Raw genomic sequence first — 27359 nt, 5'->3', positions numbered from 1 at the left:
TTCCTTTCTAGTGCCTCATTGTCTCTTACAAACTATCTTTTATTCCTACATCTTAAAATCCTCATCTTTGAATCTCATGCTACCAAACTATGCCTCCCACCACACCCTTATCTCCTTCCTGCTAGTCATTCCCCCTCATTCCTTAAAGATGTTGGTTGCTCTCTCTAATATTACCCTTGCCATAACTCTTGATGGCTTCACCATCCATGCAATGATCATTCCACCACATTGCCACCTCAGTTTTGTGACCTCCCCTGCACTGTGACGAAGATCAAAGTCATCACAATGGCCATCAAGTCCTTTCACATTTGGGATCTCTCCTCTCTCTCTGACATCTACTGTTCTTCCCACATACTTGTTCTACTTTTCTCCTGTCATTCTGGCCTTCTATTTCTTCTTGAACCAGCCAGGAGCAAACTGCCTCAAGACCGGTGCATTTGCTGCTTTCTCTGCCCACTTAATTTCCCTGATGTCTGCAGAGCTTGCACTCACCTGCTTCGGTCTTTGCTCAAACCTTCTCAGTGAGGTTTTCTGTGGCCATCCTATTTAAATCGCACCCATCCTCTTAAACTTCCTGCCTCTTTCCTGGTATGCTTTTTTTAGGCACTTACCATTATTTTATATTTATTTATTTCTCTATTGATTGATTGTCTGACTTCTAACACTAGAATGTAAGCTTTATCACCACAGAAATTTTCACTGACATGGCTCCAGAGCCTACACAATACCTAAAACGTAGAAGGTATTCAATGTTGAATACATGGAATGAATAAATGAATGAATGAATGGACAAAACTAGTGAATGAGAGGAAAACAAATGAAAAGTGTAGGTAGCCTAATCTAAAGAAAAGAGTGAGACTAGATGTATGGGTAAGAAGGGGGAGAAAGATATGACATAATCATCTTTAGAGGATTGAATCATTGTCCTCATAAATAAGGGAAAGATTTGTTCTAGGAGAGACCAAAGAAGAGAACTAGACCCAGCCTACAAAGTAGTAGAGAGGCAGAATATAGCTCAGTTAGGGGAAAAGAACTTTCTGAAAATAGGACATGTTTCACAAAGGAACAGCTCCCATGAAAGGTGGAAAGTTCTGCCTCTGGGGCAGCCTGGGCCAGGATGGTGGCTGGTCACATGAAGTACACGACATCTGAAGTTAAGCTGGTTCTGTGGATATGAAACCATAAGCTAACTGTCATGGTGATCTTATTGTCATTATCAATATAAAGAGAGACTAAAAAAATTAAGCAAGTATAACAGTTGAATCTGAAGAAGTGACTTTCAAGGACTTCCAAAATATTGCTCAGCCTGCTTATCTTTCATTTTCTTTATTGCCAGGGAAAATTTCTAGACTGGTCATCTTTTTCATTATTGAACAAGCCATTTTCATTCCCATGTGTTCATGTTTTCTTTATCCTAAAACAGGAATCTACTTTCTACCTGCTTGACCTGCCCAAAACTCAAGTCCCTTCCCCAAGGATACCCTATGGTTTGTTGGCCCTAATGCATAGTAATCTCTTTTCCTCTGAGCTTTATTTGCTCGTTCTATAACATCAAGATTAGCATGTCATTATATGTTATATGCATAACACTATATGTTCTCTGTGAGTGTGCATAACAAACTATTACTTGCTAATTTATTCATGTTTGTGTCTAGCTTCTTGAACTATAGCATTTGCTGAAAGTTCATGTGTATAGAATCATTATTAAGTTAGTGCCGTATTAAGTTAGTGCAATGTTGGGTACCTAGCTGGTTTCAAATATTCCCTTACCAATTGACTGGCTAATCAATGAACAGAATGAAAAATCCAGCCAGCAGGCTCAAGCTTTGTCTATTAGGAATTACTTTCTAAAAAGCATTTTTCCTTCCTTTACAGATCAATTTCTAAGTCAAAATTCAAACACTGCAGATTTCACAAATAGGAGTAGCTGGCAGTATTGGGCTTTACAAATAATGAATGTGCACATCAAAACAAAAATTGTAGATGTTTATAAAAGTGTATACATGCAGCTGATAAGAACAGAGGTGACTAAGAACCCTCCTTCCCAGACCAAGTAAAGAGTATAAGCTGGCCCTGACAGAGCTTAGCATTGCTGCATGGTTTTCAAATCATAAGAATGTTTCTAGAATAAGGTCTAGCTTTGCCAGTTATAAAGGACCACATATTTATTTTGGCAAAGCCCCATCATTTGCTGACTCTTCAGACCCTTCCAGAGTCTATAAATGAAGACAATAAAGTTTGTTTCATGAAAAGATAAAGCTATATGCTTTACATCTCTGTGGTTGACGTTACATAAAGGAATAGAAATAATAGCAATCGTTATACTTTATGTATTGGAGATTCTTACACAGCTTCTTTACAAGAGGATAATATTGAAAACAGTGAGGCTGGTCTATGTAATTCAACTATATTTGTACATAGTTTACAGGTGATTTAACCCCATTAGGATTTAGATCAAAGTGGTAAATGTTCAAATCACTTATAGCATAAAGAAGTAGGAAAATAATTCTAATACAGTAGTCAAATATTCACTGGGCACATAGTATGATTTTTCTTGAATAATAATATTTATTCTAATTTAGAGGTCATTGAGTGTCATGTATTTCCTGTATTAAGTTATTCAGTCTTTAGAAGGGACTTTTATTGTTGTTTTTATTGTCATTTTACATATAAGGTGCAAAAAGTTTAAATAAGTTTCCCAAGGGCAGGTGGAAGGTTTAGATAAATAAAGATTGACATGCATCAGTTCCTACAGTAAGAAAGAAACAAATCTCATATTTAAGCCAGAACAGTCTGGCTCCAGAATTGATGCTCTTAACCACTACACTATACAGCCTCTAAACAATTTGTAGGCTCTAATTGAGAGTTATGTGTAATGGTAAAAAGGACATATGTTTCACATTCACATGTGCCTGGTTTAAATCTCAGCCCTGCCATTTACTAGCTGTGTGGCCTTAGACAAATTATTTAACATCTCTGAACATTGTGTTTTTCAACCCTATAATGGAGAAAACATTACCTTACCTATTTTGCAAATTTATGTAGTTGTGATAATCTGTATAATTCTCTCTGTACAGTAAAGAGCATACAATAAGTATTCAATAATTTTACCATTATTATTATTTAAGTAGTAGCCCCAACATTAATATTTTATAGTACCTGCATGATTCGATGTCAGTTCACAAATAAATTACTAAGTAAGTTTCCAAATACAGAAAATACATTTGGTCCTAATTGTTTAGAAAAAGACATCACTGTAGCTGTATGGATCTAAATGAATATCATCTCTACATTTGTAGCACTCTTATCAGGATTTCTATCAAATTCTGATACTTAATCTGACATTGAGGGGTTAAATCCAAGGTAAGAGCTAACTTTATTCAGTATTATTGACAAATTCATTTCATAATAGCTAAGTAAAAAAAAACTAACTCATCAGCTACAGTTGTACAGTCAGTAAAATGCACAAAAATGTTGAGTAATATATAGTTTTATTGGCTTGAAAGTTATGCAAGTCTTTTCAAAATCAGCTATAAAAATTGATCTCACTCCCGTTCCATCAAGAAGTCAATAGCAATCTTTGAATATTTTGTTTGTTTTTTTCCCTGCTTCTCTTGTCATAACCTTACATCTAATGAAGATCAATATTCAAAGATGAGTCTCAGGAAGCTAATAATCTATCAAATAGAACTACTTAAAAGAAAACACAAATCCATAAGTGGGAATAATACCTGGATTTATGTAGTAAATATTACCAAATCTGGGCAGAGGAAAATGCTCAGCATTGAAGATTAAAGAACAAGACATTCTGGTCATGGCCCCAATCCACAGTCTAAAACATCCTTCCACAACGAACTCTCCTACACTATTAGGAACAGCATTCCTTGTCTCTAAATTTCAAATATCCTTTTATACACTTTATTCCACAATGTCACCCCTCATTTTCTCCAGGTTTTCTAAGAGCTCTGCTCAAGAGGTACAGCTACACTCATGGCTGTGTTAGAGCAGGGCTGTCAGGCATGTTTTGAGGAAACACAGTGAGGACAGCTCCTATGAAGCCAGCATGGTGGAGGCTGAGACCTGGATTTAATCCTTTGAGTCTTCTCATCTTTTGGAGCCATAGGACTGCTCTAAAGCAGTTCCTTTCTCTGACTTAGAGGACCACATGATTTGTATATCCAAACACCTAGCACAGCATAAGCAATAAGTGGTAGATGTTAGTAGTTATTTAAGTTTTATATTTTAGAAGCACTGGTATGTGCTATTTTGATTCATAGCTGTTTTAATGTACCCTTGGTCCTTTAGTAAAGGGAACAAAGATAAATAATATTACTACAATTCATGTTTTCAAATATATTATCAGGGAACTAAAATAGTACATTTGATAGTTTTTTAGACTGTGGTGAGATTCACTGTCACCCAGTACACAGGGGACATGACTAGGGAGAGGGGCAGAAATCACAGAGGATCTCAAATTTAAACTTTTGATTCTCTGCTCAAAAGAGAATATATAAGATATACACTAATAGGGAGGTGGTTACAAGAAGATCTTTACCATACAGTCTTAAACTTGTATTTGGCTACCTATGATTCTACAACCAAAGAGCATTATGAGTTGGAATTTTTCATAAATCCTCCATCATGTCAATAGTCCAATTATATTGCATTGTACTTTTTGTGTTAAAAATATTACTTTTAAAAATGTAAACATTTCTAATACAGAGGAATTTAATAATCCTATTTTAGCATGAAGACAGGCTAATAAATATATTAGAATCTTCAAATAATAAAGTGGCTTAAGCCAGTCTTTGTCCCCAAAGATGCTACAATAATATAAAGTAATTCATTGATTATCTACTGTGATATAACATACAATTTTACTGTGATAGTAAATACATATTAAATAGAAATGGTAATGCTAGAGTTCATCTTTATGGGTACTATACTAAGCATGATGTAACATACTTTTGAAAGTAGTGCCACATTGAATTATCTCAATAATTGTACATGATAGGTGCTATTATTCATTTCATATGTGAGAAAACAGCTTAGAGAAGGTAAATTTCCAGCTCAAGCTGGTAAATGTCCAGCTCAAGCTGACCTGGTCAGTATCTGACCCCCAAACTTCAAGGCATAATCCTCCCTAAGACACTAAGGTGCTGCAGACTCAGAGCCCAGATGACTTTCACTGGTTTGTTGAAGTTTGTATTTTATTTACTAATTCAAATTAGTTTTATTATTCTAAAACCAGCTTTTTGTTCCAAGGAGCTATCTTTTGAGCATCCTTACACAGAAATAGCTCTTTACTTCATGTTTAAGGTATCTCTTGTTTCACTTTCAAGCAAAACTTTCTTATTCCAAGGCACAAAATAATTCCTCAGTTCTCCTTCACCTTAACAACAAATGCAGCTTCCTTTTTTGCTTCCTCCATTTGTCTCTCTCCAAAGCCCTTTCCCAAGTGTCTGATTCCAGCTGCTTCAGCCAGTGCCTCCAGAATGGTCCCCTGGTTTCCACCCCCCTGTGCTTCTAGGTCTGGGTGTGCTGGAATCTACAGGCATCTGCATCCCCACTTATCCTGACTACTGTGGTTAGGAGGGGCCTCTTTTGAATGCAGACAGCCAGTCAGCCAAGTCGAAATTTATACCAGAAATCTATTACCTAATTTTTAAACAAAATGACATGAAATCAGACTTGAAGATATCAAAAACATGTCTAGTTTCTGATTTAAGCAAGAAAATCCACATTGTTACTGCTTCCACCACAGAATAATTTACTGCAACAGGAGTTCTGGATCTCATGCCAAAAATGAGGTCTTCTAACCAATGTCAAGGCCAATTATCTTGTGGTAGATCCCACAACAAAAGCAGACTATTGTGATTAGAGTCAGAAGCACCACCCAGAGAAGCTGAGAAGCTTCTGGGGATTTCTTAAAGTTAGTTTTTATTTTTTTCTCCCTATGTGTCTGTCTAAATAAAGTATGAAAAACTCTGTGTGTGGGCACTGAATACCTTAGATTAGAATGGAAGACAATGAAAGGGGCTATCAGTTGGGAGTGACCTGCTGCAGGTTTGTTCTGAACTGCGTAGGAGCCACGTTGCAAGGCTGCCCACTTGGGACACAGCAAAGCTTCTCACAGCCAAAGCCCTCCATCATGTCCCAACCTCCTCCCTTCTCTAATCTATTTCCCAAACATACTACCAGTAGCCATCCTGAGGTTTATACTTTCCTGCAAAGGAAAGCCCAGATGGCCATATTCAGGAATACTTACCCCACTGTAAAGAACTGCCTCATCTCCTGTCTCCGGGACCTCATTAGTTGCTTATACTCCCCAATCCGGAGCTTTTTGCCATCAACAATGCAGGTGCGTTTGGGTCGGGGTTTGTATTTATAGTTTGGGTACTTCTCTAAGTGTATCTTGCTTAGCCGGGCCTGCTCTTCATAATAAGGTTGCTTCTCCTGGTTGGACATGGATTTCCAGCGAGATCCTAGACATAAAAATAGCCTAATTACCCAAATGGTCAAGGCAACATATTCCAGGCAAATATGACTAGATGGACCCTTGGCACTGCTTCACTCACCTCTGTTCTGGGTAGCTCCTATTGCCACATACCCCTGAATTTCCCAACCAGTCTTTTAGATGATAGAGCAAAACAACAAAATTTTGTACAAAATGCATTTGTTGTATTTATTTCTCTCAGTGATTTAAGGCTGATGATATTGTTATTTTAAAATATATCTTTGCTGTTTAAAGATCATCTCCTATACCAACGTCTTTCCCTAGTCATCTGCCTCTCTCTCTCTTTCTACAGGGTTAAAAAAGCCTGAACTTGCTAAGCATACTTTTGAGAATGACAGGATTCGCAGGAAAAGCTTTCTTGGTTCCAGAAATTCAAACATCTCCCAATACTCCAAGCATCTTTAACAAAGTTGACCTTTGATAAGATGTCAGCTGATGTTGCTATCCCTCCATATATAAAAGTCTCCTGTGTACACTGTCTCCCCTGGCCTCTGATAATTAAAAAAAAAAAAAAAAAAAAAAAAACTAAAACTCTACTTCAGAAGTTATAGCTTTAGAACAGGAAGGTACCATTGGAATTATATATACCATTTTCAAGTATTATAAACACATCCATTGAAAGTTGTACGAATAAAAGTACAAAAATTTTTAATATGGTTTATACAGGAAGAAGGAGAAGCATTCACTTCTCTAATATTGTTTATAAAGAATTATCTAAACACTTGACGAAGGAGGGATGTGTTTTTTTACATGTATCAAATTGCATTTTTGTGTCTCGCTGGTGAAAAAGCGGTAACAGCTGTGCAGACTGGATGTTAGCTATTCTTTGGGGGAGATTTTTCATACATAAACAAATGGAAAAGTTGTACAAATATTCTCTGTAGCCAGCAATATCCTGGTCTGCTTTAATAGCACATCCATCCCTGTTCTTTCCTGATTGTTGTGCAAAAGTTGTGTAGAACATCTATGCAGATAGGTTTTTCTCTGTTCTGCTGGCTCCCAGCAGCTTTAAGCCCCAGTTAACAGAGGATTCTCGATACTCTTGAAATGCCTGGGCTTAAAAGTTTACATTTTAATGAATATACTTACTGTATTCCTAATAATTTTTTCACAGAATACACACTAATAATACAGATTCTCCACAGCTGCCAAAGTGGAAACAGAGAGGGTCTGTACCCATCTGAAAGCTTGCTCACATTACTACTAAACCAATAGGAAACAAATATGAAGATCTCAACGTCAGATATCAAATTATAAGGCCAAAGTAGCACTGGCATTTTCTAGAATGTCTTTTAATTTGAAAAAAAAAAGTCTGCTCATTAGGAACATTTTGGTTTGGAGGATATTTAAATTAAAAAGAATAACATCTCTATGTATTAATCTCTGAAACAGCAAAAATCCCACTTAATTATAATGACATTAAATATCCATCTTTAAATTCAGAAGTCAAAATGAAAAAAAAAAAGAGAGAAAAACCTGCATTTTAACATTTCATCACTATCTGAGCTTATGTATGTTTTAAATTTTCTCAGAGGTCACTGCCTCAAAATGTCTCAGAATCTAGTTAAATTATTTATACAGTAACAAAACATGTGTATTTGTATATGTCCAGATCACTGATATTTACTCAGGTTAAATATTTATTGCCTTTGAACAAAACATTTAAAAAATTAAAACCACAGTTTAAGTCTCTAATGTTTTTCAGCTTCTTAAACAGCTCCCTTTGAGATTTTGTCACATTATGACAGCTTAAGTAGAACAGTGCCTTCTGTGATTTTTCTTTTTAAAGAGGAAACATGTTGACTGTAATGCTGCATGTTGGATAAAATATGTTCAATATGTTGAGCACAATAATTCTAAACTGTATAATCTGCGCTAGGCAAGCTTTATGCTAAGAGAACAAGGTTTGAGTTTAATCCTGAGAAACGGGAGAATCACTCTGGCAATTTACCACAAAATGGGGCTCTGCCCTGTGGTCTATGTGTTCAGCACAGTGCTATGAAATTTGAACTAGTCATATCTTATTAAAATAAATGTAGTTTTATTTTACAAGTTTAAAAGTTATCATTAGAGGCTCTGTTCTGTACTCTATGAATTTCACACCATTTTGGGGTTCACTCTAGTCCTGGATGAATTCTTTCAGTGGGACATATGAACCCAAGAATACTAGAGCAGAAAACCTAAGATCTATGAGTATTTCCAAGGCTGTATAGCAACTTACAAATTTAAAAAGATTGAATAAAGAGATAAATCTAGTCCCCATGATTCCTGTTTAGCAGTCTCCTCTTATGAGTTGCTAAATTTACAATATTAATACGATACTATAGTCTGCCTTTAAAATCAGTTTTTAGCCACCTGCTGTGGTAGATGCGGTAAGTCCCAAACCTAAATGCCATGTTCTGGGGAGGAGGAGATGATGACAAAAGCTGCTATTGCAGCTGACTAAACTTCATCTGGCTTCTCCAGCCACAGTCCCCCTTGAGAGCCTAGTTCTGCCCCTGTTTTCCACTCATGCAGCACTCATGGGGTGAAAGGTCAGCATTAGCTGTGCCCCTGTACTCACCTAAGATTTTGCTAATGTTGGAGTTGTGCATGTCAGGGAAGGCCTGAAGGATTTTCCTCCTCTCATCCTTTGCCCAAACCATGAATGCATTCATTGGTCGCTTGATGTGTGGCTCACTGCTGGCACGGCCTCGGGCATCCCTGTAGACTCGTGCTTCAGCCACAGTGGCACCTCCTGTTGGCCAACAATAATACTGCTGTAGTTTAGCTGCAGAGCCATTCATTGCTTTACTTCCTGTAATGTCAGGGCAGGAAGAACAAGATGGGTGCAAAGAATTATTATAGAGATAAAGTAACATTACAGATTGTCGCCTTGGCTCCAATGCTAGCCCTAGGCCTGTCTCTTCTAAGTGATCTCTTGGGAGCAGAAGACATTTTTAGATGATAATTCTTCAGGCCCTTCTTATGTAGCCCTCAAAGGGACACTGGACAGAATTAACTTTGCATATTTTCATACAGCTGGTACATTTACTGTAATCAACTCCAGGTGATCAAGTAATGACTGGCATTATTTTATAGCAAACTTTCCTGCTGTGATTCCTTCCTTCAAAAGCAGGCTCTTCCCTGTCATTTTAGCTTCACATGCCAAAAATCACAGCCATCTCAAACAAATTCCCCCAAAGAGAATTGTTTTTCACAGCACTGTCCCTTGGCCTGCACCATGCTTCTCCTAGTCTGTCATGCTAAGTCCCACACATCCTTCAAATCCTATTCAAATGTTGGCATATTTCATAACGAATCAATTCAATGAAAAATAATGACTGAGCAATTCCTGTGAGTTAGGCTTTACATCGGGTGCTAGGGATACAAAGGCAAATAAAGTGGCTCCTGCTTTTAAGGTGCTCAGAATTGGAGGGGAGGCAGGCACTTATACCAGAAAGTGTGGCAAGTGCTGCAAAACTGGAGGTAACAAGGTGCAAGGGAGAAGCAGACAGGATGGTCAGCTACTGCTTCCTAGGAGATGTAATGTTCCTGCTGAGGCTCAAAGGCTGACATGGAATCTGCCGGTGAGCGGGAGAGAGGAGTAAAGACAGATGAGAAGGGTGTTCAGGCTAAAAGAACAGCATTTGCAACGATGCTCCCAGGCAGTGTGCATTTCTTCTTGTTTTCAGGCTCCATGTCCCAAAGTAATTATTGTTTATGTGACTGTCTCCCTCCGATCTTTCTATGCCATCCCTAGGAACATGAGATCTCTGAAGTTTGAGATTATCTTGCACTTGTTCTTGAATACCTGGGATTCTTCACATACTAGACAATAAATATTAAGTGAAAAAATATGTGGTTTTCAATTCTTATGAAAAAGTAGTAGACTAGTAGAGGTGTTCATTTCAAGGGTCCTGATATATTTTTCTGTTGTTTAATGGAATTTCTTTAATACCTGTGAAACTATATTTAAATTTCTGGTGTTATTTCTGAAAAGCTGAGTCTAGTAACGTAATAGATTGGAAGCTCCTTAAGGATGGGGGCAAGGGATGGCTCTTGTCATTGCTGTATTCCTTGGATCTAGTGGAATATCTGGCACATAGAATTTTAGTTAATAAATGTAATGAATGAATGAAACTCTTGCTTATCTTCACGACCCCAACCCCTGCCCACCTGCAGTGTGACATACCAATATATGCTTTGTCATGTGGCAATTACTGCCTATCTCCCTATACACTGAGAACTTCTATAGTAAAATACAAAGTGGTTGGACTAATGTCAATATTTCTATGCATAAGCAGGAAAGCCTTCCCCCAAAAGTGTAGGTGCAAACCCCACATTTCTGTTTTCTGGACAAAGTAAATCCTTTCAGCTCAGCAGACTTACATAGAAATAACACAACCTAATCAATCTCTGGTCCTTCTATTTCCAGATACCTTGGTTAAGTAGAAATTTGTTGGTGTCAAAACCAGTAATAAATTAGAACATTAAAGCACACTGTTATTTGGCAAATATGTTCATCATTTATTGTAAACAAAAGACAGGATAAAAGGATGGAATTGGTTAATATTGTGATTTTTTTTTTCCTAAACATGAAGGAGGGTGGAGAGGCCACTTTCTGAAAATCATGCAAAAATAAACATTTTTTTTTATAAACAGCCCTTCTTTTAGGCTTACTAGACAGAATGATGCCTTACATGAAAAGTCTCAGATCCCAAGATGCATAACTAATATGCTACCTTTTTGCCACCATACCCACAGTACATTAATTTCATTTAAAATGCACTGACCATACAGGATAAATTGATTTCACTTTATATGGGTTTGACAGCCATGTTTATTGTGCAGTGAAATGTAGTGTAGCTTCCAGCTGACAATATCCATCAACACAGGGCAATATGCTGACTGCTGGGCCAGATGAAGGCATACATTACTCTGGAAGTGAAATACTCATTCAGATACGACAGTGTCTTCTCCTGAGGATCACCATGGTAATTTATGATGCCCTCAGTGCCATTACTTTACAACTGACATGAATTCAGCAATTTATATACTGGCATGCATACACATAAAAGGAGACAGGTTTGTGGAGAATGTCAGATGCAAAAACATTTCAGTATTATTCTAAGTTAACTACTATGCCACAGGTGATTAACATTTGAGATCTGTTTTTGCTGTTGTAGCTCTTTTACCTCTAGCGAACCCAACTAGTCAGCTTCTATTTATTTCTTCATTTAAAGTATGTATTTCATTGTAAATGGGAATTTTTAATCTTCTATAGACTGACAGAAATCATGGTAAATTTTTAGATTCTGCTTGTACAGAGAGAGCTTCTATATCCTCTACTCCATACTATCGATTCTCCCAGACATATGCCAAATTTCTCTTCCTCTTATGCTATATCAGTCTTAGCATAGGTTTCTTTGTCTCTTTTCTTTACTAAACACTACCTCCCCTTGCCCAAGGAACAGAACTCAGATCCCACATGCACCAACTGCTCTGCAATGACCTCTCCCCTTCCCCTCACAGCATATATTATCTACACAATACTGAATTCATAACACAGAGGATCTCAAGGACTTATAAGAAATGCTTCAGAAAATGGAGAAACTCAAGAATAATGCATAGTATAAAAATGTGAAGGAAGAAGGGAAAATAGAAAATGCTTTAGATATGTGAACATCTCTTCTTGTCAACTCTTCTCTCTTCCTGAAGGAGTGAACTGAAAAACAAATGGGGGCATCCTAAGCTAAACTAGGAATGTTGTGGCAGACAAATCAAGATTTGAGAAGAGACTAACTCAGGGAGACTGAAGTGTGAAACTACTTTTGAATTGGACTTGATATCTGAGCAGAGATGAACCATGTCTTTTATTTTTTTATTTTTTTTCTAGGTTTATATATAATGAACTTTTTAAAACCTTATTTTTGTTTCTAGTTTTTTTATTAGTTGTTGAAAACATTACAAACCTCTTGACATATCATATTTCATACATTTGATTCAAGCAGATTATGAACTCCCATTTTTACCCCGTATACATATTGCAGATTCACATCAGTTCCACATGTCTTTTAATGATAGAAATTTGCAGTGCACAGATCCCTTTGCAAAATCTTAACCTGGACCAATTTTTTCCCGGTGTTTTCTCCTCTCCCTCCTCCTAATTTCACCTCCTTTCTTACCTATCTTTTTAATATGTGGTATTCTAAGGCTACCTTATGATTATAAAACTATGTTCATGATGTCACCCTCCTTCTTACTTAGGCAGCCAGGGCAAAACAGCAATAAACCTACTTTGCATATGAAAATTGGCCTCTTACTCTTGCCTTAATAATTACCACTAACATCCTGAGGAAATGTCCTCTATCCTTTCCTGAACTTATACCTCAGTTTATTAATATTGCAGGAAATGCAATATTGTAAACCACAGATACCCCACAAAGACATGTTGAGGGTTTCTTTTATCTTTTTGCAGGGACTCTGCGATGTACAACTTCCATAGAATTTATGGAAGCATTCAAATGAGCACTATGCAGAAAGATGCTTTGCAACAAATATTTCTTTGACCAAATATATTGATAGAAAACATCTCTCAATATTACTTTCTTTTTCATTGAAAGATGACAACTCATCTATTATTTGAACTTAGAATTTAGGTTTGAGTGAAGCTCACATTCACAATTTTATAAAAGTATCAGTCACAAAAGAATATATGTGTGTGTGTGTGTGTGTGTACTGGGGATTAAACTCAGGGGCACTTGACTACTGAGCCACATCCCCAGCTCTGTGTTATATTTTATTTAGAGACAGGGTCTTACTGAGTTGCTTAGTGCCTCATTTTTGCTGAGGCTAGCTTTGAACTCATGATCCTTCTGCCTCAGCCTTCCTGAACCGCTGGGATTACAGGGGTGCATGCTACTGTGTGTGGCAAAAGAACATTTAGAAAGTATCCTAAATTCTCTAAAATTCATTTCATGAAAGAAATTGGTTAGGGAATTGTTGTTTCAGCACATGACTATATATGCTGAATAATTCAGAAATTTAAAGAATTTAAATTTTTTGAAACTCCTTTAAATAGATAAGGAAGATTCTATAGAATACTATCAACTGTTTTCAAAAGGTATGCCATTAATCTGTATATCTACAGCCCAACGTTCACTTTCTGTTATAATTCATTCTAAAATTCTAAATATCAGGTAAAATTTTATACTGCTTCATTCATTTTTGAGATATCATTAAGTGTAAAAACAAAATATTTCATTGTTAAATAGACAACACTCTTCTGGCATCCAAAATTGTCCTAAGGAATGGCTTAACATTCTATAAGGAAGTTACCTTTTGTTTTAATGGCAGAGGAAACGTTTGTGCATTCAAAGTAAGATTTCTCCTAGACAGCAATTGGAAGGAGCCTAGACCCACAGCTATGTACCTGGGGACTACTCTTTCCTGCTGATCTAAGAGACTATCAGCAATAGCAGTCCCAAATGACAGTTACTGAAAGGCCAGGAGGTCAACAGCACCACCCTAAGATACCAAGGGGAAGCATGGTCCCTGTAGGCCAGAGCCTCTACTCCACATGACTTCCCCTAGAAAGCTCATCTTGGTTAATTTATCCTTCATCTCTTCAGTCACAGTTTGTATAAATGCAAACTTTCAGTTAAGCAAAGAAAGATAGTTAACCTACAGGGAGAAAATAGAAATCACCAAGACAAAGACCTCCTTAGGAAATTGTGACTAGAATGATTTAGGGAAGACAGAAAATTGAGTTTTTCCAGGTGGGTTGGAATGACGTCTAGTTTCACCATCATAGTCGATGGCAATGGTCCTGAACTAATCCTAGAGAGGCCCCTTCCTGGGTAAATTCCAAGGGCTATCTGAATGAATGAGTGTTTGGTGTGGGCTTGTGCATATATAAATTTTCCCTAAGGAAGAATTCTGGCTAATTCTATAATGTGTCTAGTAATAATTTATTTATGCATTAATTCAGCAAATACTTCTGACAAATTTCAGATGTATCCAGCACTGCGATGGAGCATGCAAGCTAAATAACACATGTACTTTGTTTTTAAGGAAGTTGTTCTAGTGAGGAAAAGACACATAAATGAAAAATTATAAAACAGTCCTAACAAAGGAAATTTTAGAATACAATGAAAGCAGAGAAGAGATTGTTGGGGTAGACAGAGATGAATATTAGGGAGGCTTTGGAGATAAAGTGACACTTGAGCACTTGAAAGAAGAGCAAGTTTTCCTAGCAGGTAGGAGTCTGAAAGTATTCCAAGCTGGGAAATGAGTGTGAATAAAGGCACAGAGTTATAACAAAAGCACAATAGTTTGAAGGATAAAAAGAAGCTGGCTGTGGTTTGGGCTTATGGAAAAAAGAGGGAGTACTAACAGATGAAATTAGAAAAGTAAACAGAGGCCAGATTGCTAAGCACCTTGAATTCCAACCTAAGAAGTCTTTAAGGTATTTAAGCAGGGGAGTAACATGAACAAATATATTCTGGAAGAGATCAAAATGGAAACCGAATGAGAAATTACCACTGAATAGTCTCAGTGATTACAAGAGAATTGATAATAAAGAATAGAGAAAAATAAGGTATCTAAATGCCTTCTAAAAGGCCTATGAAGACTTGTATTTTGTCAGACAGAATGAATGTTATATATGAAAACTATTGGCATTAAAAATTCTGTTCTGGGGGCTGGGGCGATAGCTCAACGGTAGAGTGCTTACCTAGCACATGTGAGGCCCTGGGTTCGATCCTCAGCACCACATACATGAATAAATAGAATAAAGGTATTAAAAAAATTCCTTTAAAAAATTCTGTTCTAGGATACAGTTCTGGTAAGCTATTATCAGACCAAGTCTCCAACAGATAATAATTAAAAATGCTGGGCAAAATATGAAAAGATGACCATATGAAGACATCTGAGAGCTACCAAAATCCAGCAGAAACTGGAGAGAATTCCATGCTAGAAGAGAGGGAATTTTACTAAATGGAATTCTGTTTTCATAGTTTTTACCATGAATATGCTCCCCTGTCTGCTCAGTGTTGAGCAGCAAGTGCCAACAGTGTCTATTTTGCTTAATGTGTCAAAGACAGAATTTGAGGTTTCCAAGTGACTGAACCCTGAACTTCACATGTATAGGGAAGACTGGAGTGAGCTATGTGAAAAACAGGGCTCTATATCTGAAAACTCTGAGCAGCTATGTCAGCTGATGCCCACTGCAAGGGAAATAGAATTTGGTTTTGAATCCTGTAAAGTTAGAGGGGATTTATAAACACCTTGTACTTTGCCTTGAAATCCCAGAGGGGCAATCCTTTAGAAATAAATTCTACATACCAAGACTAAAGATTCACCTAGGACTAAAAGCAAAATTGATATAAACTTTCACACAGTGTAAAACTAAGCCTCGATAAGTTTAATGCAATTGGCAGATAATTTAGTGGCCTTCTGCTACAAAAATTAACATTTTAAAATGAAGATAATGGCGTCCAGAGTCATATAATTTATAATCCACAACAGACAATATATATTATAAAAAATGACTGGTTGTCCAAACAACCAGGAAAATGTGACACAGAGACCAAAAACAGAAACAAAGACCTAGATGAAAATTACCTGGATTTGGTGAGAAACATCAGCTAACAAGTTCAAGACATGCAGAGAAATGCATGCATATCAAATACAAAGAAACCACACCAAGAATCCAGTTAAACTGCTGAAAACAAAAAACAAAGAGAAACTTCCAGAGAAAATGGACATTACATACAGGAGAACAATCATGCAAGTGATGAATAATTATTCATTAGAAACAACGCAGACTGGAAGAGTATGGAACATCTTTAGAGTATTGAAAGAAAAAGGCAATCTAGGATTTTTATCCAGTGACCATATGGTTCAAAGTCAGTAGAGTAGAGGGAAGGAAACAGGGGCAGGAAGGAGGGGAGGTGACTGAATTGGAGAAAATTATATGCCTTGCTTGTATAATCATGTCAAAATGAACCCTAATATTATGTATAACTAAAAGGAACTAATAAAAAAATATTTTTAAACGTGTGAGTGGAATATTATTCAGCCACAAAAAGAATGAAATGTCATTTTCAATAACATGGATGGAACTGGTGGACATCATATTAAGTGACAGAAAACCAGACATGTAAAATACTGCAAGTCTTCTTTCATACGTAGAAACTAAGAAATGTCACCCTGAAAGTAGAAAAGTGATTTCTAGGGTTGGGAATGCTGCCAAGAGATGACCAGAGTGGAAGAAAGGTGGTTAATGATGATTAATGCACATTGTACATATGTATGGAAATATAACACTGACTCCCACTAACACATACAATTAATATATGTTAATAAAATATACAAAGTAAAAAATTAAAGCACAGTTATTACAGAACACCTAGAAAATATCAAAGTACAAAGAATAAAATAAAAATTACTCCTAGTTGCACACACACAAAAAATGAATATAAAACACTCTCTTGGGTAAATAAAAGCTAAGAGAAAGAGTTAACCAAAAGAGGTATTCAAATAAATTATTCAAGATGAAGAGAAATAATGTCCAACAAAAACCAGATATACCACAAGGAAGAAAATCTTAAAGCTAAGTGACTTTTTCCTTCAATAGATTTCATTAATAAATGACTAATTGTTTAGTGTTTTAAAACATACCAGACTATTTAATGCAAAACAAAACATTGTATTGGGGACTTTCAACCTCTATAGAACTATAATATGGGACAACAATAGCATATTAGCTTAAAGGACAAAGGTAGTAAGTGGCAGAAAATTGTTAATTTTATTTTATGTGAAGTGGTAAAAGTTTGACTGTGGGATACTCAAGGATGTGTAGTGAGTTCTTAGAAAAAACAATTTTAAAAGATACAGAGAGCTGTAGCTAAAAGTCAGTAGAATAAGTCAAACAGAATCCTTCAAAAGAACTCAATTTACCCAAAGGAAGGCAGGAATGGAGAAAAAGAGATGAAAAACTGAGGGAACAAATAGAAACAAAGTTGTAAATTATAAAAACCAAGTCCATTAAATTCAACAATTATATTACATAGAGATGAAGTTAAATAATTAAATTTAAAGTCAGAGATTTTCAGAATGGATAAAGAGCAAAAAAAAAATCAATGAAATAGAAAACAGACACAATAAAGACAATTTAAAAAGCCAAGGGTTAGTAATTTGAAAAGATCAATAAGATTGACAGACCCATTCTAAGAATGATCAACAGACAAAGAGAAAAAACAAAAAATATCAGTATCCAGAATGAAAGAGTGAATTTCACCATCAGTATTACTCACATTAAAAGGATAATAAGGCATATTATGAATGCTTAATTCCAATAAATTTGACAACTCAGATGAAATGGACAAATTCCTCAAAAGACAAACTAATGAAATTTACTCAATAAATAGAAAATATGAATCATCAGATAATAAAAAATTGAATTTATGACCAAGAACCTTCCCACCCAAAACTCCATTCCCGAATGGTGTCACTAGCAAATTTGAAGAAAGAGGCAAAAAGATGGTGTGAAAATGCAGAGGGTGGAGGCAGAAAGAACTAGCCATTCATTTTATGAGGGAGCTTACCCTGATAGAGAAGGGAACATGAGTACAAAGGTTCTTCATAAAATATTAGCAAACAGAATCTAGAATATGTAATATGTACACCATGAACAAGCAGGAGTTATCTCAGGAACTAAGATGAGTTTAAAATTTGAAATCAGGGAATACAATTCATCAATACTAACAGAACAAATGGGAGGAAAAAAACAGATCGATGCCACAGATTTGGAAAACAGTTTTGACAGAACTCAATACACTTTCATGATAAATAATCTCTGAAAACTAGTAATAGAAGAGAACTTTCTCATTCTGTTAAAGGGCATTTAAGGAAAACCTACACTTAACAATATATTTAATAGGGAACTACTGAATGCCTTCCCTTAAGATTAAGAACAAGGGAAAATATTCACCCTTGCTAACCAACAATTTAAAAGGAAAAAGTATACAAATTGGAAAAGGGTCCATAATATTATCTGTTCATATGAACTCCTAAGGAATCTACAAAAAAATTACTAGAAAAAGTGAATTTAATAGTGTTGTAATATAAAATAAAAACACAAATCAATCATATTTCTATGCACTAGCTACAAACAATTAAAATATTTTAAAATTTACATTCATTCATAACACCACCACAAAATAAAATATGCAGGAATACATTTAGCCTCCTCAAAAAGTGTTCAAGACACCTACACCAAAAACAATACATTTGTGAATTAAGGAAGATTCACATAAATGGAAGAATATGCCATGGTCATGAATCAGAAGACTCAATATTATTAAGGCATCATCTCTTACTGAATTTATAGATTCAATTCAATCCCAATAATAATCCCAAAAGTATATTTTATAGACATTGACAAGTTGATTTTAAAATTTATATAAAACACAAAGCAGTGACAGCCAAAGCATTCTTGAAGAAACAGAATTCAAAATATCTTAATAAAGATCCAGGCTGTTAAAATGAGAAATGATAGCCTCTCCAACACACAGTTCTAGGACAACTGGATACATATATTGAAAAAAGTAAACCTTGGTTTATCACATGCTACACAAAGCAATTAATTTGAAGCTGGACATAGTGGTGAGCACCTGTGATCTCAGCAATTTGGGAGACTGGGAGAGGAGGATCACCAAGTTCAAAGTTCACCTGGCAAGTTAGTGAGACCCTGTCTTAAAACAAAAAATAAACAGGGCTGGAGATTCAGTGCAGTGGTAGAGCATCTGGGTTCATTAAATGCCAGTTCCACAAAAAAGTAGGGGTGGAGGAACGAATAATTTGAGGTAAACCATGACTGAAAACTAAAAGCAAAAGCTATAAACACTCCTTAAAAAATATAAAGGACAATATTTTAGAGTGACTCAGGAGCAAAAAGAGTCGCAGATATGGCATACAAAACATTAAATGTATAAGAAAAAGTGATAAATTGAACTACATCAAAATTAAAACATTCATCAAAATCTTTGTTAAGAAAATGAAATGTCAAAGAACAGGAAAAACTGTTCACAAAACACACAAGAATTTTCACCTAGAACATATAAAGAACTTCCACAAAAAGCAACAAAAGAATAAAAATCTAATTTTAAATGAACAGAAGAGCTTGAACGAATACTTTATAGAAAAAAAAAAGAGCCAGTGGGTACATGGAAAGGTATTCTATATCATTAATCATCAGGAAAATGAAAATTAAAACCACAATGAGATTTCATTCCACATGTACTAGAATGGCTTCAATGCTAAACGTTTGGCAAAGACAGTGAGTAACTGGAAATTTGATATATCAGTGGTGGAACTGTAAAATGGAATAATCATTTTCTAACAGTTTCTTCTAAGTAAAATATGACAACAATTTCTCTCCTAGAGTATTTACCCAAAACACAGGGAAATACAGAAATAGATTTATGGAATTAATCTATGCAGAAATAGACTTAAATAAGAATATCATTGTTTTATTAATAATAAAAAGAATTGAAAATAATTTGAAAACAGAAAAATGGTGGTTCATGCATACAATGGGACACTATTTAAAGTAAAACTGTTTTAATTATTAGTTAATAAAAAGCAAAATAAAATAAAATAAAACATAAAACCAATCAACCAACAAACATGCAAAATTGCTTTCTCTGAAAGGTTCTTTTCTCTGTAAACCTGAGAAGTATGTGGCATTTTCAGGCCATTGTGAACTAAAAAATTGATTCATTTACCAAAAAGAAGTATTAAGAAGAGGGGGGAAAAGCTATAATTGATTGCTTATGGATTAAAAAAAAGATATATATATATATATATATATATATATATATATATATATATATATATATATATATATATTACTATCAGGTTGCTTGACAGAATTGTTGACAATCATACTATTTTAGACTACTTCAGTCTATCAATAGAATGTTGATTTTCTCCTGTGGGATTTGGAAAGAGTTACATGATATATTTTAGTCCCTTATTTGAGTTAATAGAGAAAATGATGATGACTACATTAGAAACAAAAATGTAGAATATGAAGAAATTTTAGAAGGGGATATAAGAAATTAGAAAAGAAGTAGAGTATTAAAATTACTTAAATTTGTTCACCATGTTTATCCCACCAAATCTATCTTAATATGATGGAAGTCTAATTCACTGTTTCGGCAATGGCTGACAGCTGTCTGTCCTGACTGTGGAAGCCCTTTGCTAAATTCTCTTTCCTGATTACTGCCAGAATGTTAACTTACTTTCAGTATAAGAAGGCTGCCTGCAATGCAAATTAGAGTGGGGGGAGGTGGGAGGGAGAGAGAGAAAGAGAGAGAGAGAGAGATTGAGAGATTTGGCCATCCTACTGGTTTACTTGGTGGGCAAAGAACATTCCTTGGCTGAGAAGGAGCCTTAATCATTAGGGAAGTGATGTGTTCATCACATCTGAGAAAAAGGGATTGCCAGGATTGAAGAGTATGGTTTGCTCTTTTTATCTTATAAAACATTAGATAGACAGGTTAGTAAAGAGTGACCTATGGGGGGGGAAACAAAAAAAGTGACCTATGATAGATAAAATGACCAATGTTTTAGAAAGGAACAAAAAAGGAATTACTGGTGATACTTTGACTAAAATGTGATTTCTTCAATTGTCCAATGTGGGGAAAGATCATAGGTAAATTTTCATTATCCTGTTTTCATCCAAATGTTCTTTTAAGTCTTTATTTACTTCAACTGTTGAACATGTGTATAACAAGAAAGTCACTGGATAAACTATAAAGATAGATTGTGACATATACTATACACATAAAGAAAAAATTTCATTGGACACTTTGGTAATAGACATTTATTTCACTAATCAGAATACCAAAGAAATTCTTCAAAGAGCCATTCATGATACATTAGGCCAGAGGTCAATTTCTAGGATAGGAACACCAGGTGTGCTAAATAGTTCATTCTATATAAGATAATATTTGCAAAGTGCTTTCACTAAATACATTATTTTGATCCCCTTTATAATCCTTTGAAGTGAGTAGGAAGGGAAGATATCATTTGACCCACTTTACAGGTAAGGAAACCAAGGCTCAGAGCCATTATGAAATCTCCCCCTAAAGTAATGAGTTCCTGGTATACTAATAAGGAGCAGAGCCAGATCTGGAATTTGGATCTTTTCACTTTCATCCTAGTGCACTTCCTCTACCCCAAAGCTACAATAGTGATTCAGTGCTGTGAAAGGACTGAAATTCAGAGTCCACTATTTCTTGTCTGGAACATAACTTTCCCTCTTTAAGGATGCCACTTCCCTGCACAGCTAAGCACATTAGAGGAGCCCATTACCAGTTATGAAGTTCATGCCACTATCTAATTGGTCTCTGAAATACTGCCCCACCAAAGATGCAATGGCATGTAAAGAAAGCAGTAAGGACTGAAATTATAGCAGGGATTAAAATGATGCTAAATTAATGCATTCCTTGGTCACAGGATTATGAGCAAGTGTTATTGTGGATAAGGCTTCCATTTTTTTCTATTAGAAACTCCATTCTCTTTAAAAGATCAACAAGAAGAACCAAAAGGGAATTCCCTAAGGTCAGCTCTGAGGAAACATAAACCTCTAATTCAATAACTCTGCTACTACTCTGAAAAAGGCTTTATTATTGCAACATCCATATGGAGCCAATTGGACATTAATGACTAATCAATCCCTCCGCTTTCTATTCTACTTAAAGTGTCACAAACCATGTTTAGATTAGCCCATTTCCTGCTTAGGATTGCTCAAGATGTCTTTTGTTCTTTCAGGACCAGCCTGATGGAGGCAGCTTAAACAAACACACTAGCGGAGTGGCGCAGGAGTTATAAAGTGCCATATGTGAATGAACAAAGGGGCTATACTGAAGCCTTTTGTGGTATTTGTTAATGTTTTTCATCTGAGCTTAAAAAGGCTTAATGACTTTGTGGTGAGCTGATGCATGTGGCTCGTGGCTTTGCAAAATGAAGGAAATTCTAACCAGTGATATGCCAGTCTGTGTTTTCAAGAGTCTCCTGCTTTAAGTTTCAGTGCCTGTGTTTACTTTTTTTTTCTTTTTAATTCTCAAGTTATATTTGCTTTACACAGATAGCTAAACACAGTCCTTTATCTTGTTTCAACTATAGAATCCTAGGGCAGCTGGGACAACTTATGTGCTTCTTTATTTTAATGACCTGAAAGTAGCACAGAGCATCAACTATTCTACTTGTTATCTATCTGCAGTATGTATGCACAGGAGGAGGGCTCACAAGCTGTTGAGCCCAGGCAAAAAGGCAGCATTTAAGCTTGAACCAGAGACCACTGGGGATGAAATAAGACAATAACAGGTTCTGACTTTCTAAGATTTCAGGAGAACCAGGCTCAGGTTCAAGAAGATGCCCTTGGAGAATACAGAGGCTGGTGAAAAGCTGGTAGACTAAATAATTCATGTGGCTCTGCAGCTTCTGTCTTCATCCAACCCTAGCTCCTACCATTGACTCCACATGAAGAAGCACAAACCAAGGTGAAGCAAATCTCAGAGCTAGTTAACAAAGATACCACTAAACCCATTCTCCATTTCTACACTTACTGATTACCTTAGCCTTCACTGTCTGTGTTGGAGTATCATAAAATCTAACCTGCTGGCTGGTATTCTTCCAGTTTTGAATCCTTTAGCTTGCATTTAAATACCTCCTTCTAGTTTCAGCCACCACAAATGCAATTCTGACCAAGAGACTCCTATATTTAAATTCTTCAATAGCTGCCTAAATGCCCATGTGATCTGACCCCTAACTATTGTGCCTCCAGTAGCATCTCTGGTTGCTCTATTTCGTTTAACAACACTATACTACTTCTAGTTCTGTACACACTGTGTTTTGATGCTAAGAGTCCAAGTTTTTTCTTTTCCTGGAACTGTCCATCTTGAACACTTTCGGATTATCTATCTATTCTTATGTAAGCCACAGATGTTTTTCATGGTTGCTAGGTTAGACCAAGAATTCTAGGCTCCCACAGTTGTACCCTATGCTTACATCTACCTTAATTTTTACCTGTTTATCCAAGTTACCAGTTTTATGGGTCCACATTATTCATTAGACAGCTTACCTCAAAAGAGTCATCCACAACTGCACCCCCAGAGTCCAGTACATAGGCTGGCATAAGGTAAATACTGAAATGCTTATTGGGACAGCAGAGAACAGCAGACATCTTCAACAGTGAGAATTTCAGAGACCCAGATGTCTGCACATTCCATTAGTTCCTGGGAATTTCTGAAATCAGATTTTATATGAAGTTTCACTTTATTTCTTATATTCTGTTAAGTGTCTTGCAAGGAGAGAGGAAAAATGTACCCATAGTTGTTTGAGACTCAGAGATCAATGGTTTTCATCTTACTTCCTTTTACTGACTTGCCACCCTGCACAATTCTGAGAAACTAGTCTCCCCACTTCCAGAAAAACCTTGGTAGGATGGTAAGACAAGTCTGAGCTTTTTGGGAATAGTAAATCTGAAAACTATTCTAACGTTGCAGGGCATGTATAAATATATACAATTGATGCACATGCATTCAAATAAGCATACAAAGAGAACTTCCTTGAATAGCAGAAAATGGGTTAAAACATACTCATAGAATTAGAGAACTTGAACATGAGAGGGAGGTTAAAGATCCCTGGCCCACACTTCTCATTTCAGATGAAGAAAATATGAGGTTTAGGGAGATCAAACTCTTCCCAAGTCTCACATTAGTATATGGCAAAATTACACTGGCAACTTACATTTAACTGTCCCCAAGACTGCACACTTACCATCAACACAAATTTCTAAAATTGTCAGCCAAATTCTTTCAATGAAATCCAGATTTATCTTCAAAACTCCTAGCAATTAATTTAACCAGCTTCTCCTCTTCGTTTCATTTGTTCCAGGGAATCTGTCTTTTATTAGAGTGGGAGATGCAGTTTATAGGTCCAGTAAAAGCTAATTTTTAAGTTATGGATATGGAAATAGTATTAGAAGGAGATGGCTCAGGATTTGGGGGCATTAAGTCCAATCATATAGGACACCAAAAGTTCTCCATCCTGTGGAATTGGTGAAAATATTGAAGGTGCCTAATATTTGTGTGGTTTGAAAGATTTTTTTTTAAAATTCCACAAATTTCTATTTCTAATTAAACTCTAATGTTTTTTTAAATGAAACCCATAGAAAAGCTACTCCAACAAAGGGCAACCAGTTCAGGCAGCTCTACTTGGAGAAAAGCAGGAGGCAGTGTGGTTCAGTTGTTATGCACTCAGACACATCTGAATTTGAATTATAGATTTGATCTTTCTTAGATAAGTAACCTTGGGTAAATTATTTCTCTAAACTATAGTTTCTTCTCCTTATGAAAGAGTGTTAATAATTTTTACTTTGCAATACCATCCTGAAGAATAAATGGGAACACATGTAAATTTTTAACATAGTGACTAGAACCCAGTATTCACACACCAACAGCAGTCCCCTTTAATGGTAGCAGTAGTAATGGAATGACAACAGAAATAGGAGAATGTTTAGTACAGTACCAAGAGCATAGCAGGTGATTAGGTGATATTTGTCCCCTTCCTAGACTTTCCTCATATCTGGGTAATGTTTCTGACACTTCATGTTCTGTTTTAAAAACCCACAAGTTAGCTGTATGGTACAATTTATTCCTTAATAGAGCCTCTTTTCTGCCCCCAAAGCTAAAAATATATTTCACGAGGGTCTCTATGAAAAAGACTAAAATGTAATGAAAATGCATAAGGCCCAAACAAAAAAGACCATCTCACATCTCCTCAGTTCCTTGTGCAGGACCAATAACCAGATTTGTGTACTTAGCCAGAGCCAGAAGAAAGGAAGAGACCATTATCCTGTGAATTTACAGATCATCTTTTTTTAAATTTTTTTTTAGCTGTAGTTGGACACAATATCTTTATTTTATTATTATGTGATGCTCAGGATCGAACCCAGGGCCCCGCATGTGCTAGGTAAGCACTCCACTGCTGAGCCACAACACCAGCCCTTACAGATCAGCTTTTTTAAAAAACTCACTGGAATGACAAAGGATTAAGATTATTGACTATGAAGCTCTAATAAATCGAGGGCAAGGAAGTTTCAGTACACTTTAAAGTTGTTTTCCTTTCCTCCCTACTAAGAGCTCTGCAATTGTGCAGCATTGGGTAGCTACTATCCTATTGTATTTTGTCCTTGTGAAGGACTGACTTTTCATCAGAATAGTGAGCTGGTCCTGAAGCAACATGAAGTGATTTCTCTGCCATGAAAATTATAAACACACACACACACACACACACGTCAGCTTTAATTTGTATTTTTAGGAAAAAAAAAAATATATATATATATATGATGATTAAGCCCAGGGACACTTAACCACTGAGCTGCATCCCTAGCCCTTTTTACTTTTTATTTTGAGACAGGGTCTTGCTAAGTTGCTTAGGGCCTTGCTAAGTTGCAGAGGCTTTCTTTGAATTTGCAATCCTCCTGCCTCAGCCTCCTCAGCTACTGGGATTACATGTATGCATCACCATATTCAGCTAGTATAAATTTTCAATGTTTTAATATATTGCTTATGAAATTATGCTCTCTAGAGCTGAGATTTGGGATATTTTTAAAATTTATATATGACAGCAGAATGTATTTCAATTCTTATTACACATATACAATTTTTCATATCTCTGGTTGTATACAAAATATATTCACACCAATTTGTGTCTTCATACATGTACTTTGGATAATAATGATCACCGCATTCCACCATCATTTCTAATGCCATGCCCCCTCCCTTCCCTTCCAACCCCTCTGCCCTATCTAGAGTTCATCTATTCCTCCCATGCTCCCTCTCCCTAGCCCAGCCTCCTTATATCAAAGAAAACATTCAGCATTTGGTTATTTGGGATTGGCTAAATTCACTTAGCATTATCTTCTCTGCTAGATGCCCTTCAATAGATGAATGAATAAAAAAATATGGCATATATACACAATGGAATATTATTCAGCAATAGAAGAGAATAAAATCATGGCATTTGCAGGTAAATGGATGGAGTTAGAGATTTGGGATATTAAGATTTAGTTCAGAGTTAACTTTTTATGGCCTATTCTTAAATGTAACAGTTTGCAGTATAATGCAAATGTCAATCTATCCTTATACAGTCTCTTTAATCTGATGCCATGACCTACCTCAGGGCACCATGTCTAAGGTGTAGGTACCCACTGAACAAAAAGAATTTTGAAAAAAAAGTCACTCCCAAGTGAGAGGCCCAGGTACTAGATTGATCTGCAAGGCATCAATCAGCCACAGCAGACAAAGTGGAAATTATTCTTATGTGTGTAATATATCCAGGAGTAAAGAAGTTACTTTTAATTTGATTTGAATGAAAATCCACCTAACACCTGCTCAGCTTTCTCAGGCTGTAACATGGAAAGACATCTAGCTGAGCATCCCCTCTGCAAAGAAGTTAAAAAGAGAGCAGAGGAATTTAGAAACTGATGGAGCTCCAAGACCAACCTAACTGCTGCTTTTCCGTTATTATTAACCTCTGGAATCTAGGTCAATCTTTAATCATTAAAGGTTAATGTCTATTTGGTGGCAAAGTTTAAATTCCTCAGCCTGGCATTCAAAGCCCTATGCAACATGGAACCCAGCTATCTTTAGAACATGTTCGATTCAGCAAATATTTATTGAATGCAAGTCTGTATGAGGCTTTGCACTGGGCTTGGTGGAGAACACAAAGATGAGAAATGTGATACCTCTCTCCTGGAGCTTCCTGTGTGCTTCATTTTCAT

At 36.1% G+C, this 27359-nt stretch overlaps 1 protein-coding gene across 46 annotated transcripts in view; it reads right to left on the bottom strand.

Annotated features, from left to right (window-relative positions):
• Window positions 1-27359, bottom strand: part of Sox6 (SRY-box transcription factor 6) — a 612624-nt gene that overhangs the window by 10117 nt on the left and 575148 nt on the right. For 41 of the 46 annotated variants that reach the window (XM_058576980.1, XM_058576987.1, XM_058576994.1 and 38 more), the window contains 2 exons: window positions 9081-9314; window positions 6269-6485 (listed from right to left, as the gene is read on the bottom strand). In XM_058576980.1, coding sequence (XP_058432963.1) covers window positions 6269-6485; window positions 9081-9314 — 451 coding nt within the window. The remainder of the gene's footprint in view (window positions 1-6268; window positions 6486-9080; window positions 9315-27359) is intronic. The other 5 variants (XM_058576971.1, XM_058577002.1, XM_058577014.1 and 2 more) reach the window with 1 other exon arrangement.

This window comes from Marmota monax, unplaced genomic scaffold (genome assembly GCF_021218885.2).
Source record: "Marmota monax isolate L192 unplaced genomic scaffold, Marmota_monax_Labrador192_F-V1.1 WCK01_AAM20220418_F8-fsc00061, whole genome shotgun sequence".
Classification (NCBI taxonomy): Eukaryota; Metazoa; Chordata; class Mammalia; order Rodentia; family Sciuridae; genus Marmota; species Marmota monax.
Note: the sequence above shows the minus strand (reverse complement) of the source record. Positions and strands in the feature narration are given on the sequence as shown.